Source organism: Rhipicephalus microplus, chromosome 1, assembly GCF_043290135.1.
Source record: "Rhipicephalus microplus isolate Deutch F79 chromosome 1, USDA_Rmic, whole genome shotgun sequence".
Classification (NCBI taxonomy): domain Eukaryota; kingdom Metazoa; phylum Arthropoda; class Arachnida; order Ixodida; family Ixodidae; genus Rhipicephalus; species Rhipicephalus microplus.
This window is the reverse complement of record NC_134700.1, coordinates 58137168-58151710: the sequence shown is the minus strand read 5'-3', so window position 1 is coordinate 58151710 and position 14543 is coordinate 58137168. Positions and strand designations below refer to the sequence as shown.

The following is a 14543-nucleotide window of genomic DNA, read 5'->3' as shown; positions in this document are numbered from 1 at the left end:
GTGAGGTTTAGGAGGCGAATGTGGTCGGCTGCCTGCTTTGCCCTCTCGGGGGCTCTCTGCCACGTGGCTGGTGCCACCCCTTCACTGGAGAAGTAGATTCCCAGTACTGTAACGATGAACACCACTTCGATGTTTCCTAGGGCTTCTCTGCGGAAAGTTCCTCTGCGGAAAGTTCCAGATAGCATCGCCTTGCTTTTGTCCGCATTTATCGCCGCTCCGGATGCCTGCGCGTATCTTGTGAACGTCGCACTGAAGGCTTGGAGGCTGCTTTCATCCCGAACAAACAGGGAAATGTCGTCCGTGTATGCCAGCACTTTCACCTGCTCCTGGCCCGTCAGTGGGAAGCCCCGAATGCCTTCATGCGCAATAACACTTGTGATCAGCGGCTCGCACGACATGACAAAAAAGGTCGAGCCCACTGGGCATCCTTGCCTTATGCCTCTGATATACTTGAATGCCGGCGTTGTGACTCCGTTTATCACAGCGGTGCAGGTTAGGTCATCGTACAAAGTTTTTGCCAGTTTTATAAAACTTGCCGGTAAGCCAAACTCCTGCATCGCGTCGAAGAGGTAATGGTGTCGTACCCTGTCAAAAGCTTTAGCTTGGTCTAGGAAAATAAAAACACCATTGAAACCTCTTGTCGTCGCGTATTCGAAAGAGTCACGGATCACTGTGAGGTTCGCAAAAAGCGACCTTACTGGAATCGCGCACGTTTGGTACGGGCTAATGATGTCCGGTAACAGGAGCTTGAGCCTGTTGTTCAGTATTGTAGCTACCAGCTTGTAATTGGTGTTCAAAAGCGTGATTGAACGCCACGCCGTGGGCTCGTTTGGTTGTGCGCCCTCTTTCTGTAGTAGGAGAATTTTACCCACTCCGAACGAGTCGGGTTTCTTAAAGGACCTGAAGATCGCATTCACCATCGCGAGCAAGGGTTCTTCGAGAACTTCGAGAAAAGTCATATAGAAGGCTGCAGTCAGACCATCAGCGCCTGGGGCAGAATTGGGGGTCATGCTTCTTATGGCTTCGCGAAGCTCTGCAGGGGAGACTTCAGCGCTAAGGGTGCTGGCTCCTCCTCCTCCTTAATTCGCTGCGGATGTTTGCAAAGTTCTTTGACATGGTCGGATCCCCGATTGGTGTCTATTGGTTTGGTGTCTTGGAACTATATGCTGAAGTACTCTCTGAAGATGTTCTCAATTTCTGCTGGGTCGTCGGTTACAGAACCGTCTAAGCGCTTTGCCTTCATAATTCGCAAACAGCCATTACCACGTACTTCCCTCACATCAACTCCGGTCGCCGTGCCCAACAGTCCATGCTCACTTCTAGGTCGCCTCATGGTATCTCTGAGGAGTATGTTGTATTGCTCCTCGAGCGAGGTCAGGTACTCTGTTGTACATGAGGTCAACTTGTCGGTTGCCTTGATGATCTGCATTCGGCGAAGAAGTTCTTTCATCTTTTGTGTATGACGTCTTTTTCTGGATTTTCCTTTTTTTGTAACAGGGCGTTCCATTCTTCCTTAAGTTTATCCCAAAGAGGGGGGGGGGTAATATGTCCAGCATTTTCTACTGATGCGCTGATAGCAGCTTTCAAGTTTCCTACACAAGTCTCATCTCTCAGCAGGTCAGCGGCTATTCTCCAGCTATTGTTATCAGAGTGCAGGCCGGGGGATCCCTTTACCATCGTGACGAGCGGGGCATGACCCGTCTTCTCTTTCAGGTTGGCCGGGAGCGCGAGTACTTCGCATCCTTCAACCAAAGAGAGGAGGAGGTCCGGAAAGTACATCCGGTCTAGTCTACTTCCTGCTGATTTAGAGGTACGGGTTGCTACGAAGCGGTCTTTATAGAGGTGTACCCATATGTCCGAGAGGTTTAGGTGCCGAAGAGCTTTCACCAACTCTTTTGCATTATAGGTTGATCTTCCTTGGCTTGGCCCCCTCACGTCCCGGTTAGAATCTACCACGAAATTAAAATCACCAACCAGTACGTGGGGAATGGGCTCTAGGAGGAGTTCGTGCATCTCTTGAAAAAACTTATTCGTATCTTTTCTTGTCACGGGGGCATAGACGTTCACAATGCGTATCTTTTTGCCTTCGATCAAAATGTCAATCCTTATGTACCGACCATTCGCCCCAAAAATACAATGGGATTTTGATCGAAATCTGCCTGATACGAATATAACTCCGACCCCGCATGCTCTCGTGGTCGCCAAAGAGAAAAAGGTGTCGGTCTGATGATCTCAGCGGAAATTAACCACATCCAGCGGCGTTCGGAATTTTGCCTCTTGAATAAAGAGGAGGTCTATGTTCTCGTTCCTAGCGAAACCTAGGATGGCTCCTTGTTTCGCCCTATCTCTAAACCCTCGGATATCCCACGTAGCCAATTTCAAAAAGGCCATCAAAAACCTTAAAAAGAAGAAAACAAAACGCGGGAAGTATCGAGGCTCGCAAGCAGCGTGGCCGACATCCGCTGATTGGGCGCGATGCCAAGCGCTGGAGGGGAGAAGGAAAGAAGGGTGAGCGAATGCACTGAGCAAGATAGGCGACAGCCGCGTGCCGACAGAAAGGGGCGAGGAGGGTGCTGCACCAGAAGGAGAAGATAAGGCAAATGGGACATAGTGCGGCCAGAGCGAACGAGAGGAAGGGAAAAGGGCCGTGAAGCCGACAGGGCAGGCGCGCCGCTTCAGTGACGTGCGTCTCGGAGCTTGGGGGGTGGTTCCTCTTTCACTACACCATCTTTCTCGAGCTTCTGAGCCTTCGCGTGTGGTGGAGCGTCGCTATCACTGCTTTGGCCTGCTGGCCCGGGTCTACACTGCCGGGCCTCCTTGCTGGCTGCCCTCTCACCCACATACCCCTTATCGTCATCAGGACGTCTTCGTGAGCGCGAGTTAGCTCTCTGCTCTAGCCCAGAGGCCATCTGTCCAGTTTTCGCGTCCGATTTCCGGCTTGGGCGTGCCGAATGGGAGGCGGGGGAGGAGGTCGGTGCAGCATGGTCGCATTCGCTGTCGCCGGGTAGAAAGTAATACCCTTTAATTTCTAGGGGGGAGTCGTTGGCGGCTGGGTCTTGGGTGCCAGCCTCCAAGGCCAGGCTGGTCACTGGGGCCCGGACGTTGACGGGTGTGTGGAATAAAGCGAGGAGGGCCTCTCCCTGCTCGTTGGACTCGGGGGTCGCCTCAGCCGCGGTCAGCGAATTCCCGCAGTCATCCCGGTTCGCCGAGGGTGGAGGCGGCTTAGGGGGGACGATTGCGCCGAACCCGTCTCGATATCGCTCGACTCTGTTTCGCTCGACCTGGTGGTAGTCTCGTCAAAACTCCCGGGCCTCTCCCCCTCACTGGCGGACCGATCGCCCATGCCACTGCCTGAAGTCAGATTGGAGTCTAAGTCGCGGTCCCCGGAAGGGGATCCCCTCTCGGTTGTGTGGGATGTGGACCTGAACGTATACCTACATACGCGGCGAGTTAGTTGCTCGGGCAGAGACGGGGCCGCCTGACTGAGAGTGCGACGAAGCGGATTCAGATAGCGAGGGGAAGCCGCGGGCGGCCGAAGCGTATGAGCGCTTACGAAAGCACTCGCGTGTTTCGTGGTGACCCCCGCAACGTTTACAGTCTGCCGAGCAGACCTCATTATCGTGACCGAAGGTGCCACACCGCTTACAGTACGCCGTGGTGCACGCAGTCGCCATATGCCCGACTTCACCACAACGCGCGCACACCCGGCGCATGCCTCTGTACTCGCACGTGACTTTGTGCTCCGCAATAGTGATGAAGCTTGGAACTGGGCGGCACATCTCAATTTTAATCACACGTACCCTGTTTAACTTGGTCTGGCGAGCGGCTAGGGTGGCAAACGTAATGCTCTTCACTTTACCAAACTGGGCTAAGGCGTTGCTAAGGGCCTCGTCTGATAGAAAAGCGGGGTAACAGTAAACGTTCACATATGTAACCGGCGGCCCGACTGCCTTTACTGGCACCCTCGCCCCATTCACTTCAAATCCTTCCGCCACCATTAGCCTCGTCGCCTGGCCAGCATTGCGGGTGCATAGAAGAAATTTTGCGCCCCACATATGTTGCAACACTAATACGCTGTCGTCACCAGCTGTATCTTCAATAGCGTCAATTAACTCATAGACAGAGATATCGCCCTCGGGTGCGGAAAACATGAAACAATTCTCCCTCACCGGGAGTTCAAATGGCGTGGCCATTATGGTGGGCGGACCCCGCAAGCCGCCGTTGGGCGTGGCTCGTGGGTGACTTGTAACGTGCAGTCGAGCTGCACTCTGGTAGGAAGCGGCTCAGCCGAGGCGGGCGCCGCGCAGGTCTTGGTGGTACCAGGTGGACCGCAGGGGGACTTTGGGACGGCGGGCGTGAACCGGGGACTTTGCACCTCCTCCTGGCATGGAGTAGGCGAGCTCCAGACAGCAAGGCCCGAGACCCAGGGGCGGCGGTCGCGCGTACAAGACGCCGGTGCCGCGTAGACTTCTTTTGTCGACTTGAACCCCTGGGGTCCACGTCCGCGTGACGGGACCCCGGTTCTCGCGCGAGGACTCGAGAAGAGACAGCTAGATCGGCGAACGGAGCGTCGGCCGTCGATCAACTACTCACAAGCGGCGACGTGCGTCGGCTTTTATACTTTTGCCATCGAATGTTCTAGCGTTATCGCTGGTGGTGGCATAGGTTCCAGAATAATCTGTACAGTTCGCAGAGTGGGCGTGATCTTATCGGAATGATCTACTTAATTCCGGAAGCTTCGCGAAAACTGCACGCGCGTTTTGCGCTGAGAATTGTGTAGTGTTTTGGGGCGATAAAAAAACTTGAGAAATGGAACGTGGCAATAGTGACAAGGGGGGAAAGAAACAAAACCCGGTCTGTAGAAATAAAAGTTTAAAGGTGGAACCAACCATTGCAATTTAGTGAATGCCACTTTGAATTGTCTTCTTGCGCCCCGCCACGGTGGTCTAGTGACTAAGGCACTCGGCTGCCGACCCGCACGTCGCGGGATCAAATCCCGGCTGTCGCGACTGCATTTGCGATGGAGGTGGAAATGTTGTAGGCCCGTGTACTCAGATTTGGGTGCACGTGAAAGAACCCCAGGTGGTCGAAATTTCCGGATCCCTACACTAAGGCGTCTCTCATAATTATATGGTGGTTTTGGGACGTTAAACCCCACAGATCAATCAATCAATTAGCGAAAAGTAGCGGCATATACCTATTCAGGATGTACTGGATGCCTTTTTTCTGTGATCGCCGCTGTTCTCACGACGTGCTGTCTTCCGTTTGAAAGTTAATGACGAGCACTCCGCGCATGCATTTTCTCAGCAAGTACTTCCGATGGGTTACGGTACCATTTTGTAAAATAATTGGCCACGGCATACGAATAAACATGACTCCATTTACATTATTTACATATATTAGTTTGAGCATAGTTCATTGTGGATGCTCCCTTTTCTTCTTTCCTTTCTTCAAAGCTCACGCGTGCTTCTCGATGGCTTCTTCTTCTTCTTCTTCATCTTCTCAACTGAAGGTAAACATTCACTAGTGGCATTGCAGCGGCAGAGGAGAAAGAGACAGGAACCAATGAAAAGGTGGCACCGCGTTGGGGGCGCGAAAAAAGGACAACGGGTGGAAATGTTGAGAAAGTCTGACTTGAACAGCGCAGAGGAAGATGCGCTGATGTCAGGGTCGGAGCCGTCCAGATTCAGACACGAGCAGAAATGGCCCAACACTGTCTGTATCCAGATGTCTTTGCAAACGGGTTATCCTGACAACTAGTCGTTCCTTCCGTCTAAGAAGCTGATCCGGAAAGTTAAATCTCCGTAACGAGCAAAATATGCCATCCCCGCAGCCGAGAGAGACCCGTAGATAATACTGGTGAACTGAGGAGTTGAGCGCGAAGGGCCCGGCAGCGTCGAAGGGTCTTCGCATGTCCGACCAGCTGGTTCGAGTAGCTCAACAAGCCCCGTATGCGAGCCACGGGGCTTGCCCAAGTGCTTGCCGCCAGACTCTACCCTGGGTGCGTGGGCACGGAGCTCGGGAGCCTTCTGTGACAAAGGGTGCCCACTTCTAGAACCTCTGCACTGACTCTTCTCCTCAACAACTTCACAACGCCTTCGTCATCGACGCAGGCCCATACCACGACCCAGCCGGCGCGGACATCGCAAGTGACGCAACAACTAGTGACATCGAGCTTTTCCTTGAACATTCGCTGAACTTTATTTACTACATCACCGGTCTCAAAATTATTTACGCGCGTGTAACTTCTCTAGTTATTTTTCTTTCGTTTACGTGTTCCTTTTATATTTTCGTGTTTCTTATAAAATTATACAGATTTTTTTCTCAAAAAAATGGTTTCTGCATTTCTTTCTTGAGACTCTGCCTCAATAGGAGCAATCACATTTCTTCTAGATTGACCCTAGATCAAAGACCGCACCTAAATCAAACCTAGATAGAAAAGTTCCGTTTTTAAAATTTCGACTGACGTTCAAAAGAAACCACCCCAAAGGTGGGACACGTCCGACGGTTCACTTTTTAATGTGATACAAAATAGAAAAGCAATTAAGGATGGTAGACAGTGCCTTTTGTGTCTTCTTGAAGTGCTTTAATAACGTTAGAATGTAGCCTATATAATTTAGTGTTCCCCTTCGTAAACCTTGGCAATGAAGCATTTTTTTTTCTCAAATGCTTCAGCCACTCTCTCGCTCTCTCTCTCTTTCTCTCAGCATCTATTGATTAAACAGCACCATTTTGTGCACTTGTTAACGTTCGACGTACCTCGTTGATGTACCTGCTTCCGAAATTGGCAAAGTTGTCGGCGAGGTAGGAGCAAATGCCGCGCGTCGCATGCCCGCAGAAGTGACGCACGAAGCCCGCTATCGGCATTCCCTGCGGCAGCACCTCGTAGCTGCCAGCGGCGTAGGCCTGTCGCTGTGAAGATCAAATATAATTCAAGGTACATTACGACCACCGAACACTTTCATTCACTGCTGTGTTCATCACACACACTTCGATAGGGGCATGCTATTGAAACACACAAAAACAGACACACGCACGCACGCAGAGACGCATTAAAAACACGCGCGCGAACAGGAAGAGAGCGGATTACTATTAGTTTCGTTTTGCCATGTCATTGCACGTCTAATGCTTGCTTTTGTTCAGAGAGTTTCCATAGTGTCCCCAAATGAGTAGATATATATCTATAGCCAACAAGCTCAAACCAGAGCTCTTTTATTCTTTTCAATAAAAAAAGCCAGTGTGACTGTAATGCTTTGATGTGCAACGTGCCTATTTTTTCAAAGAGAGCATACTTAGGCTTCCTGTAAGAATGTGAAGCCATTGTACTTAGCAGTTTCTTTCTCGGAAAGTTTTATTGTGTTTATGTGCCCAAGACGCACGAAGACCATCCCTTTCGCGTTACAATGACGTTCACCAAAAAAAAAACCTAGATTGTGAATTTTCGCACATTCACCTGCGTGTTTAATTCATCGGGTGGTGCTTTTAATCAGACTTAGTTTTAATACCATGGCTCTCTCATCGCGCCTTCTTTCTCGGTTAGAAAGCTCATTTTTGAGTTGGAAAGAATAACAGCTGAGCGTTGTTTGCTATTCTTTGGCAGCGTTTCGTTAACGCGTTATGTTTCTACATTTATTCGCTAACATCACTGTTACCCAGGATTTTTTTTTCTCACAAAGCTTACTTGGGCAATATTCGAGTACTAAAGGCACGTGCTACAATCTAAAGGGGGATCTGTTTTGTAGCAAGAGCTCTTTGCTGTACACAGAAAAAAGGAAAAAAGCGATTATAGAGATTTGTTACTGCAATTTTATCAGCCAAGCATGCAGTGTACCATTTGAGTGAATTTACACCTGTGTGTACATTTGTAACGACGATCTATTACCGTTGTGCTAATGCACGAGATCATTCTGCGTGGTATATTGATGCAGTCGCTCACCCATGCACGCTGAAAGGGATACCTGCTTTTGATAATAATATGTGGAGTTTGACGTCCCAAAACCACTATATGATTATGAGCCACACCCCAGTGAAGGGGTCCAAAGTTTTCTATTACGAAGATTTCTTTGACGTGCACCCAAATCTGAGCACACGAGCCTATAGCAATTTCGCCTTCATCAGAAATGCAGCCACCGTAGCCGGGCTTCGACCCCGCGACCTACGAGCCAGCAACTGAGTACTTCAGCCACTAGATCACCACGACGGGGCGTCTACTTGCTTTTTTTCAATTTTAGTGAGCTCATTCGACGCCAAACACCTGACACATTTCGCTTGACCATTTCCAATTCTATTCTAAAAAGACTGGGAGTAGTTAGTATTGTGCACTATATGATTTGCTACAGTATCTCTGCAAGCAAAATTTATTCTTGCCTTTCGAGGTATTTATTTCAATATTGGCGTTCGAGGCAAAATCTCTAAAAAAAACGCCCGCAGCGCCTAAAAACCATACTAGTTGCTAGAAAAGGAGAGGTATTTTCTCAATAAGACATGTCCCCTATTCTCTCTCACTATAAGTTTTGCGGTGAAGCAAAACGGCAATTCTGTATGAGATCTGACAATTTTTCTGAAGTTCCGCTGGCTATCAATGCGCAAGGTCACTTATCATGACAATTTTTCTGAAGCAACGAGGAACATGAGTTTTGGATTAGGGCAACATTTGTGCAAACCATGACAGTGCAAGAGCATAATTTCTTTGGTAGTTTTCATTGGACATGCAGAAAACAGATGGAATTCTGCGACAAATTTGTTTCAAAAGGCAGTGCAGACAATTGAAATGCCGCCCGACTTTTCGCATGGGGGGAACTTGAGTAAATGCGTCGAAGATTGCGGAAGGTATTGCGTGAATGATGCGTAATTGTGTTTGGTTTGGGCATGCATAATTGTTATTTCGTCTTTACTATATTAAAGAAGAAATACGTTGCTATGATGGACTATCGTGGCTGTGAATCACCTCACACGGTAGGCTGAAACTGCTGCTCTCTCATAGCGACAGCATATGACGTTGCAACTTTCATACTCAATTGTTTTGTGCTTCGTCCTCCTCGCAAACTTCATAGTGACCGTGGGCGTGTATTTCTCTCCAATGTAATTCAAGCACTACTTCAAAAGTGTCGTATTGTACACCAGAAGTGTACAGCCTACCACCCAGAGACGAGTGGTTTTACTGAGCGTTTTAATCGTACACTGGGGGACTTGTTCGCGACGCATGTCGCTTTTAATCAAACTTGGACCACGCTATTCCATTTGTAACATCTGAGTAGAGCCCCGCTACGCAAGTCACTACAGGGTTTTTCACATTTTTTCTCCTGGACGGTTGCCAACCGTTGCATACCATCAACCTTTTGCTGCCATACGCCCCAGATCCCTCCGAATGCACGCCTGTCTCGTAAGTCGCACGTTACGCTGAAGAGTGACACAACCTAGTCAAACGGCTCACAACCGCTGACCAAATGTGCCGGAAGGAGACTCAAAACCACGAAGACTGTTCTGCAACAACGTTCGTTCCGAGTGCACTTGTATGACTACGTTTAGCACCCTGTGCTCCTGGTGTATCGCCCAAGCAACTCTCTAATTATCATGGTCCCTACCGCGTAGTCGAGCGTACCTCACCCGTGAACTACGCCATCGAACCCCTCACGCCACGAACGAAAGTCGTCGACGTGGACGTGATATTGTTCGAGTAGACCGTCTCAGGTCTGCTTCACTCCGCTCGTCTCCACGTGTTAGATTGCCAGGATGACTTCATCTTTTTCGCCGGGGGTAATTATAATGAAGAAGCAAGACGTTAGTATGATGGGCTCAACTATCATCACCACGATAACAAGGCACGAGATCGGCGATCGAGCACCATCATCTGGGTCCACCTGCGTTCTTTTCAAGCTACCACCCGCTTGCTCGGCTCTTTTATTTAACCCCCTCTACATTATTATTATTATTTATTGAATGGTGGAGAAGCATTGCCTTCAAAGATTGGTAGAAAGCTGATATGCAATCCAGTGCATATGGATCAGGCTGGCCTTCCCCGTGACATTGCAGCCATCACGTGTTCATCAACGTTTGCGCAAAACACAAATGCATATTGTTTTTCAGAAGATCACGCTTTGTAACATCTATTTGTTAACCCACCCCTTATGTAGTACCCCCTCAACGGGGTCTTTAAAGTAATAAAGTGAAGTGAAGTGAAGTGCCTACATATAGACCTTTTCACCCAAGGCGTTCTGGGCGCTATCATTGTCCTGCCTGGGCTGTTGTTACCACGCATGACCCCCCACAAATGCACTGCCGAGGCTCTGACTTTGGCTTTTGTCCTCTCATGCAACAGCCATAAAAGTAGGAAGTCCTCCTCTCTGTAAAAAAAAGGTTCATACGGGGTGGCCAGTTAACAATTGTGCAGCTCGAGCAGTTGGCTTTTACTAGCAGACGCTGTCTGTGTCGACCATGCAAGGCAAGAGAGGGGTATCAAATAGTTGCTCCGAGACGCAAACATGCGGCACGATACGCGAAATGCGAGCATGCGCAGTGGGGGTGTGGACAACATCGACGCACGATGCGTGGCATCGTGCACCCAAGAAATGCTCCACATAAAAAATGTTGCAACCAACTGATGTTCAGGCACTTGCAGATGGATTATGTGCTTTGAAAAAATTGCATGGTCAGACTCTGTTGGCCATAAACACAAAAACATGCATTGCTGAAAAATTGTTAGGAGTGATTTCTGTCATTATTGAAAAAAAAAACTTTGTTATTTGCTACAGCATTCAGTATAAGACAGTACTAAAACGTCTTCTACAATTTAGTTTATTATGTATGTCCAATTATATTTCAGACCTGACACTATGTCTTAGTTGTTTGGTGGCTAAAGCACAATTAAACGTGGATGCGCCAATTTTAAAGCTTGGAGGTACATCTTCATCCAGCCGACTAAAGCTTAAGCTGAATGGTTAGACAAACTCTTGAGGTAGCTGTAGTATTTAACAGATTAGAGTGCAGTTGGAAAAAGCGGTGTGACAGCCAGTATATTGTCGCTGATGGGACGCAGAATTTGGACTAGGATCGCCATTCCACGGCATACTAAACTAAGTTCATGGAGCATCCACTCTCTGCAGCCAGTGAAATTATCCTGCCACCGGAACGCAGCGTCATTCACACTGGAGATGCACCTATTCCCAACCCTACCCGGGAGCAGTGAGACGCGACCATGCTTGGCTGCTGTAACCTTCAGGCCCAAAAAGCATTGGTTAGGTGAGCTCAGGCAGTAGCCGATTCCAACGGGGTCCGTGCGAGGGTTACCCACAAACTCGTTCTGGGTGCCATCCTCTTATGAGGTGGTCACTGCATGCCTTCCTTGTTTTAAATACCGAGAATTTTTGACGAACTTCGGCCACTTTGAATCTATCTATCTATCTATCTATCTATATATCTATCTATCCGACTATGACTCTTAGCTCTCCTGGCCGTTTTTATAATGGTATCGATAATAAACTTGGTATGATATAACATGACTGTATGGCGAACATAACTGACTAGTCATAACATCAAAATCGTGACATGTATGCCATAAATGTCATAACTTACATGCTGCGGTCTTGCTGCTCTTGCAGTCGTTTCATTGACATCATATGTAGCAAACCTGGTACGGTATGACATGACTGCATCGCGAACGCAAAGCACAGACCCTAAGATCAAAATCATGACATGCCTTTCATGTAACGTCATGGCTACATGCCACACTCTTGACGTGTTCGCGGCCACTTTGCTACCTTTGCGTATACCAAATTTGTTATTACGAGACGCGAATGGATTACGAAGGTATGTGACTGATGCAAACATGTAATAACATGACTACACGCCATGCTCACGATGCACTCGCGGCTGTTTCGCTAGTTTCTCATGAATCAAATTCAGTATTACGGAACATGAATGAATGACGAAGGTATGTGAATGGTGGAAACTTGATAATCATGAGATACGTGTCATGTCTTCTCAAGTACCACATTCGGTATTGCATGATGTGAACGGATGATATAGGTAAATGACACGTCCAACATGATGATTATGACATGCGTCTCATGTAAAACATGTATACATTACACGCTCATGATGCGTTCACGGCCGTTTCGCTACCTTCACATATGCCAAAATTTGGTATTACGTCACGTGAATGCATGACAAAGGTATGCGACTGGTTCAAACATGGTAATCATTAGATGCGCCTCATGTAAGAACAATAATACACGCCACATTCAAGGCGCCAATACACTTCAAGGTAAGCCGGCGCGCATTCGCGTCGGCTTTTGCTTTATTGCGTAACACCGGCGAAGCAACGCGAGGCGCCGATGTCCCCCTAGTAGAGACCAGTGGATCTGCGTGTCATATACTCGCTGGCGCGCGCCACGCTGCGTTCCTTTGATGCATGCGCGTTTGAGCGCACACAGCGTCCTTCCATCACGAAGAGAGGCAGACGCGGTGCTGTCTAAGTAACGTGGTCATCGCGAAATACTATATGTCGCATTTCGCGCCGGTTGCCACCAGACCTCGCCGGCGGACGCTGGTCGCACCGGTCGTGCCTGGCGTCACACAATAGAGCGCTCGCATTTCGCTATCGTGGCGTCGCTGCCCCCAGCCTGCGCGTGCATCATTGCTGCGTCGGGGTATGTTGTGCCCTTCATGACGCACTCGCCGCCATTGCGCTAGCTCCACGTGTACCTAGTTTGGTATCACGGGAAGTGAACAGACGACGGATGTAAATGACATGCCCAAACTTAATAATCATAATATTTGTTTCAAACAAAACATGACTACATGCTACGCTCATAGCTTCCTCGCGGCCGTCTCAGTAGTACCGCATATACCAAATTCGGTACTACGTGACGTGAATAGACGATGAATGTAAATGACACGTCCAAATTTGATAACAAAGTTATGAGTTTCTTGTAAAACATGACTACATACTACGCTCATAGCACGCTAGCGGCTGTTTCGCTAGCCTCATATGTAATAAAGTTGGTATCAGGTAGCGTTAATAGATGACAAAGTGAAACGTCTAAAAATGAAAATTATGACATGGAAGTCATGTACGGTATAATTAACCTCCACCTCTTAACGTTGTGCTGATTTTGAAGTGACCTATCACCTTTTCTCATTCATGCTTCGCATATAACTGATTCCCACTGTACGTGCGATCAGCCCATTTTAAATGCGAAGCATTTCTTAGTGAACTTCGGCAATTTTGAGTTTCAGTTGAAGTTAATTGAGCAAAACTTTGAGTCTATCTATCTATCTATCTACCTATCTATCTATCTATCTATCTATCTATCTATCTATCTATCTATCTATCTATCTATCTATCTATCTATCTATCTATCTATCTATCTATCTATCTAGGCGCTTGCGTTTGGGTGCTCTCGTGGTCACGCCCTCTACTTGGCGTGAACCAAAATTAGCATTTGAGGGTAAGATGGTTTGACGAATACGACGCGCTGATCAAGACACAAATAATGGCACAATTCTGTCGCGTACGTCATCAAACACTTTCCGCGAGAGTGTAACACATACCCACGGGTCTGTATGTGCCGCTGGTATGCGGGTTTGTGCCACAGGTGATTGACACTTAGTATCTACCCAGGAATGACGAGAACACTCATGGGCAATTTTAACGTGTTAGCGTTAAGAAATACGCGACATCGGTAGTGTTGACCCAACAAATGCAATTACTAAATCTCAGGGTCCCAGCTGCAATCAAACCTAAGCATCCTGCGTGGCAATGAAACATTCTACCACAGAGCTACGCCAGGTCTAGGAACTACTTTTCAAAGAGGCGCTAATCTTCGTAAAACGTGATCAGTGGTTACAGGGCTGCCTACCTAATTTTAAAAACATTACATAAGTACTCTATTGGTACAGCCGTCAACTCGGGTTAACGTCAATTGTGATTAGCTGCCTTGCGCTGAAATCTATTTATGTAGCAGCGTCTAGGGACAGCATCCTGGCGAGCATCAGCGCTTCAAATCAGCTTCTGGTGTTTCTATTATGCATGTTTCAGTTCGTATCATTGCAAAAGTGCAAACAACTCGTTATATCATCATCATCATCAGCCCGACTACGTCCACTGCAGGTCAAAGGTCTCCCTCATATACCACCAGTCAACTCGGTCCTGTCTTGCTGCTGCCAATTTATAGCCGCAAACTTCTTATTGTCATCTGCCCACCTAACCTGCTGTCTCCCCCTAAACCGCTTGCCTTCTCTGGATATCCAGTTAGTTACTCCTAATGACCAGTGGTTATGCTGTCTACGTGCTACATGCCCGGCCCATGTCCATTTCCTATTCTCGGTTTGAACTGTGAGATGCTTAATCCCGGTTTCTTCCATAATCCACTCAGTTCTCTTCATGTCTCTTAAGGTTACACCTACCATTTTCTTTTCCATCGCTAGTTGCGCCATCCTATATTTAAGCTGAACCATTTTTGTAAGTCTCCAAGTTTCTGCTCCACAGCTGAGTACCGGCAAGATGCAGCTGCTATATACCTCCCTCTTGAGGGATAGGCGCA

At 48.1% G+C, this 14543-nt stretch overlaps 1 protein-coding gene across 1 annotated transcript in view; it reads right to left on the bottom strand.

The window, feature by feature from the left end:
• Positions 1-4283: 4283 nt before the first annotated feature.
• LOC119178013 (lipase 3-like) overlaps positions 4284-14543 on the bottom strand; it is a 144698-nt gene continuing 134438 nt past the window's right edge. Inside the window, exons 5-6 of the mRNA XM_075866117.1 lie at positions 6760-6912; positions 4284-4550 (exon numbers count right to left, since the gene is read on the bottom strand). Coding sequence (XP_075722232.1) covers positions 4284-4550; positions 6760-6912 — 420 coding nt within the window. The remainder of the gene's footprint in view (positions 4551-6759; positions 6913-14543) is intronic.